The sequence below is a fragment of the Genypterus blacodes genome, unplaced genomic scaffold (genome assembly GCF_046128005.1).
Source record: "Genypterus blacodes isolate CSIRO-AG114 ecotype Tasmania unplaced genomic scaffold, CSIRO-AGI_Gbla_v1 ptg000021l_1, whole genome shotgun sequence".
In the NCBI taxonomy this organism is placed as follows: Eukaryota; Metazoa; Chordata; class Actinopteri; order Ophidiiformes; family Ophidiidae; genus Genypterus; species Genypterus blacodes.
The window spans coordinates 6,560,933-6,566,200 of NW_027466834.1; the positions used below are offsets into that span (position 1 = coordinate 6,560,933).

Consider the following 5,268-nt stretch of genomic DNA (forward strand, 5'->3'; position numbering starts at 1 on the left):
GGAATTGCTGTAAATAAAAATGTAAAAAGCTGCCATGAGAATCTTTTGAACCTATGTAATATAAAGTATTCTTACAGTATATTGGGTGATAGTCTTGAAATGTGAATATATGATGGAATGTAAACATCTGTGCAGAGTTGAGCTCCATGCTGCTTTGCTTGGTTCAGGTTTATCCTTTTTCCTTTTGAAGTTGCATATTTCAACTGGAATTGCAAACCAAATGTAAATGTCAATACCCTGCCACCCTGTGTGCTTTACAGAGAGGAGAGTTTTCAGTTTCTTTCCTTATCACACACACGCACTTCAAACAGAGAAGAGGGGAATTATCAAACTGAGAGTGTGTATATTAAGTCCATAAGAAGATTTATTTGCATAAGTACACACAGTGGGAGCAGCTTCCTGTAAACCAGCTTTTTGATGGAAAGCTGAATATTTGCACAGAACATTCTGCGGATCATATCACCTGCAAGTTCCAACAGAAAATGTTTATATGAATATTTAGATATGAATTAATATTTGTGGCATTTACTTAAAGGAGATATGCCAAGTGTTACCTCCACCAAGGAGAGCGTGTTTTCACCTGTTTGTTTTATTCAAGCACATTCTTAAATTATTGATTATGATTCTTGACATTTAGTATAGAGGAGATGCAGATGGTGACAAAGAATAATACATCACAGTTGAAGGATGTAAATCATTTAATTTGCATCAACTCAAACTCTGTTGTTGCTGTTAGATGTCTGCTGAAACATCAATCAAGCGACATACATTAGTTATGCCTGTCAGACTAAATATTCCACAATTGAGGGTGTTGTCTCTTCCCTTATTGGAATGCATTTCCAGAAACCTCACCATACTGCATGTTGAGATGCTGGTGAAAAGCTAATTTAAACATTTATTGAAGTAATAAAATTACATTAACACATTCATTTAATTTGATTAAGTTTGTTTTGTTCTGTCACTTCTCACATTGGTGCAGCGATGATGCACATTATAGATTCTGACAGCCTGGGAAATGTGACAGTTGGTTTCATACATCAGTACATCACCAAACAGCAGGACTTCATGATAAACACTGATTTATGCTGTCAACAATGAAACGTTACCCACACATTTGTAAATGTCTTTTCATTTTTGAATGAATGAGGTGTGTAAGGATATATAAATATTCACGCTCTCACATTTCACATCAAGAGATTAATTATGATGGAGTAATTCATAGTTTAACTAACATCTGCATATATTCAATGAATGTATTTGCACAAATCATGTTTCATTTATCTCTTAGTGTTAATGAGAGCATTTACAAAGGTCAACCCTGCTGTAGAGACACATGTAAAGAAGCCAACTTTACATTACATTAGTGTGCCCGATTTTAAGTTTAACATTTTCTGAGCGTTTAAACAAATAAAGGACTACTAACAATAAATAGTTTGATACAAATAGTTGTACATGTTGGCAACAAACTGAAGAGAAAGTGTAGAAAGAGCATGCATACTATCTAATGACTACCATGTAGTTCCACCACTGTTATCGGCTTATTTCCATGAAATAATAGAGAAAAAATCATATCAGTGGCCATGTAAAAATGTCCTCTTATCTGCTTAGTACTGTTGCAGCTTAGACAAGAGGCTGCTGCTGCTACTGCTGCAAACTCTGAGGTCATTTTATTGAAGGAGCAAATGGCTACAGCACTAAAGTGAAGCAAGACAATAAAGACTAAACAAGCCAGTAGTAGTGGACATGTATTAACAAAGGTACATCTTAAAATGACATTTAGTCCTCTGCTGTGTTCTCCATTTATGTCAGTACTTTATTTCCCAGCTGCTGAAAGCCGCTAAGTCATAAACCATAAAGAGGAAGAAAGCCTGATAAGATTACAACAGAAGAGGGGGGGGGGGGGGGGGGGGGAGCAAAATAAAGAAATGCTCAGGTTCCTGTTTGTGGTGACTTTAATTAAAGTCTACTGTCATCTTGTGGTTACTAGTAGTATCGCAGCAGGAAGTGGAAATGGCTTAGATTACAACCACAGTTTTGAAACCTGCTGTCACTCCCGGATCCACTATAAAGAACTGATGGGGTAACATAGGTTGATTGATAAGTTCTGACCCGGACAATAACGACAGTGAGCAAGAGAAGTACTTTATTGGAGTTTGGCGCTTGATTTGCTTTAATTTGTGCTACGTGATTATAACACGCACCTAATTTGTCCCCATTAGACTTTCACCAAACATTACACAAATTCATCGGTAGTATCGTATATCGGAATCTTTGTTTTACATCCGCATACAAAAATCAAGGTCGATCATTTTCTCTTTCTTCTATGAAAGTTATTGCAAAACTTAATTAATTGAATTAAAACCCAAAAAAGACAATAATGAAAAATAAAGGACAAAATATAAAGGACAAAAATATATGATAGATAATGTCATTCTTACTGTCATTCTGTGATAAATGTTTATGACGTCATAATAGACGTATAAATCGGACAAGAAACATTAATCAGCCTACAATCAAGTCACGAAATTCTTCTTCAGTTTAGTTTTTTTCAACCGGCTCGGTGTGTCGTCATGGGACGAGACGCGGCGATAACATTGTTGTTGATATGATGAAGATGAAGATGAAGCTGTGCTTCCCCGCCCCTCCTGCTCTGCTCTATATTAACCTGCTCAGCTCGGACTTCGGCAGCGTTTTCTCCTCTCATGGAGCTGAGCACGTCGCTACAGCTCCTTCACTCAACATGGACGCAAACATTGTTGTTATGGGGACCGAGGGCGTCGGCAAATCAGGTAAAAATGTACTTTTTGATATACTGATGTCCTAAATATCCTTTCTGATGCATATAGTAACTGTACGAGTTGTTGTTGTTGTCTCTCAGCCTTGACAGTGCGTCTTTTAACCCGGAGGTTCATTGGAGAGTATGGAGATATTGGTAAGTGTCTAATCTGCTTATTGTTAAGTTATTAAAATGCAACACAGGCGATCATCTACTAAGTTTTCATTGTTTCCTTACAGAAACCATCTACAGCCACAATTTTAGTGCAGACGGGAGGGAAATCAATCTCAATATCTGGGATTCACCTTATTGTGAAGTAAGAACATACCTGTGACCACATGCTGGCAGTTTCAACGCACAATATCTCATTTTCTCAATTAACCCGGATGGATGTGTTCATTTGACAGGATTTGTGTCTGGAGACGTCCCGGTATGAGAAGAGGATCCAGTGGGCAGACGGTTTTGTTCTGGTCTACAGCATCTGCGACAGAGCCAGCTTCAACACCGTTTCCAGCCTTGTTCACACTATCAAATCCACCAAAGTCTACCTAAACACTGACAAAGCGCCCATAGTGATTGTGGGTAATAAGAGGGACTTGCACCACAGACGGACAGTGCTGAGCGAGGAGGGCCGGGTCCTGGCCCTCACCACAGACTGCCTCTTCTACGAGGTTTCAGCAGCTGAGAACTATCACAGTGTGCTCATGGTTTTTCATGCACTGGTGGATAGGATGAAGGACGCCAAGGTGGCCACAAAGAGGCCACTGGGACTTAAAGGCATCGTGAAGAGCATGTCTGCCGTGTTTGCCAGAAGACGGACAGAGTCGGTATAGTAAAAGGAGAAGAAATCGTCCATTCGTCCAGCAAGAGATGTGACTTGTTGAGGACATGATGGACGTTTTGGTCTGTTAATGGGATTTCATTGATATTGTGCCAAAGGAGCAAAAACATTACTGACATGAAAAGATGCATTAAGACTGAGGACATTTGAGTGAGATCAATAACTTCAGAAACTGTGGAGGCCAAACGTCATTAGCTTCACGCACTGCCATAGAGAAGTGATGAAATTACATAAACATGCATAAAACTTAGTTACTATTCTGTGCAACCACAAACTGCATGTCTGTTGATGATATTTATATGGAGATATTACTTTTCATCTGCATTTTATGTCCATATTCTACCAGATGGGACTTTAGATGAGAAGAAATTCTATGCACAAATGAATGTGCCTACGATGCCAAAGACACCAAAGATAATGTTTATCATTCTGATTGTCATTCTGTGATTAAATCACAGAAACCACAGGGAAACTGAATACGCATCTGTATTTATTAACGCCTAAGCACGGTTAAATAAGTATTTATGAGCTGTGCTTTGATTGTATATAGGTCATGTTGTTCTGTTGAATTTGCTGTTGGCCTAAATCTGGTTTAATGAAGCAGGAAACTGACAAAAGTTGAAGCTTTTTAGCGGCATCAATTCTGCTGAAGTCATTTACGTGTTGCTCCATTTGTTATTCATTGCTCCCTGTGGGGAAATAAAGGAGATGGCAGTGACTCAGCGTCCATGAATCGGAGAATCAGTGTTGTCCGTGAGACCTTGGCTCATGTGAACCTGCTGCTGGGGCTTAGTGGGCCTCAGACCATCATCTGTCTGGGCAGCAGGGCAGAGGATGGAGCATGATCAGCTGTCTGGATCAGCCAAAAAAATCATAAAGTAGCCACACGTCCTCTCAGGGCTCCATCTGCTCAGGCTCAGCCCTCTGACCAGCCGCTCATGTTTGATACGGCACAAGCCTCTGAGGATGCAAAGTAAATTATAACAAATACATGTGGACAAAGCTCGACTCCAAAGGATTTAGTTCGACATATTGTCTGTCTCAGTGAACAGCTGATGCCACACACATACACAGATGCTTGCACATGGAGTCTGTGTGCGATTAATTAAACAATGCTTTTCAAAATCTTACCACAATCATTACATAATGCTTAAAACTCAAGATCACATGTTACTGTGAAACTTAAAACAAACTCACGTCTACTTAATACTGATAAGTCACCCTCTCTCTCTCTCTCTCTCTCTCTCTCTCTCTCTCTCTCTCTCTCTCTCTCTCTCTCTCTCTCTCTCTCTCTCTCATTCCTTCCTGTATATGTGACATCATATATATGTACATATATATATACATATACGTATATAAGATACAAAGCTTGTGCCACTAGATTTGGTGACACATAAACAGGCGTTGGATTGCATGAAGTGCAACGCTCAGCAAGGGTGTATGGAAAAGACACTTATCATTTCAAAATCATTTTCTTCCTATATGGGCCATAATTACATTACATTACATTACAGTCATTTAGCAGACGCTTTTATCCAAAGCGACTTACAATAATAATGACATCGCATGGTGTAAAAATGGCACTGCCTCGGAGCATTTTGTGTACATTGCAATATATTTATGTTTTGTGTGTCTCTTGTGAGAGATGCAG

The 5,268-nt window shown here is 39.2% G+C and overlaps 1 protein-coding gene across 1 annotated transcript; it reads left to right on the forward strand.

Moving 5' to 3' along the window:
* The first annotated feature begins 2,659 nt into the window (after positions 1-2,659).
* On the forward strand, positions 2,660-4,335 carry LOC142992031 (ras-related and estrogen-regulated growth inhibitor-like protein). Its single transcript, XM_076142293.1, has 4 exons — positions 2,660-2,789; positions 2,879-2,932; positions 3,016-3,092; positions 3,184-4,335. The coding sequence occupies exons 1-4, from the start codon at positions 2,741-2,743 to the stop codon at positions 3,607-3,609; spliced, it is 606 nt and encodes a 201-aa protein (XP_075998408.1). The 5' UTR covers positions 2,660-2,740; the 3' UTR covers positions 3,610-4,335.
* The last annotated feature ends 933 nt before the right edge of the window (positions 4,336-5,268 follow it).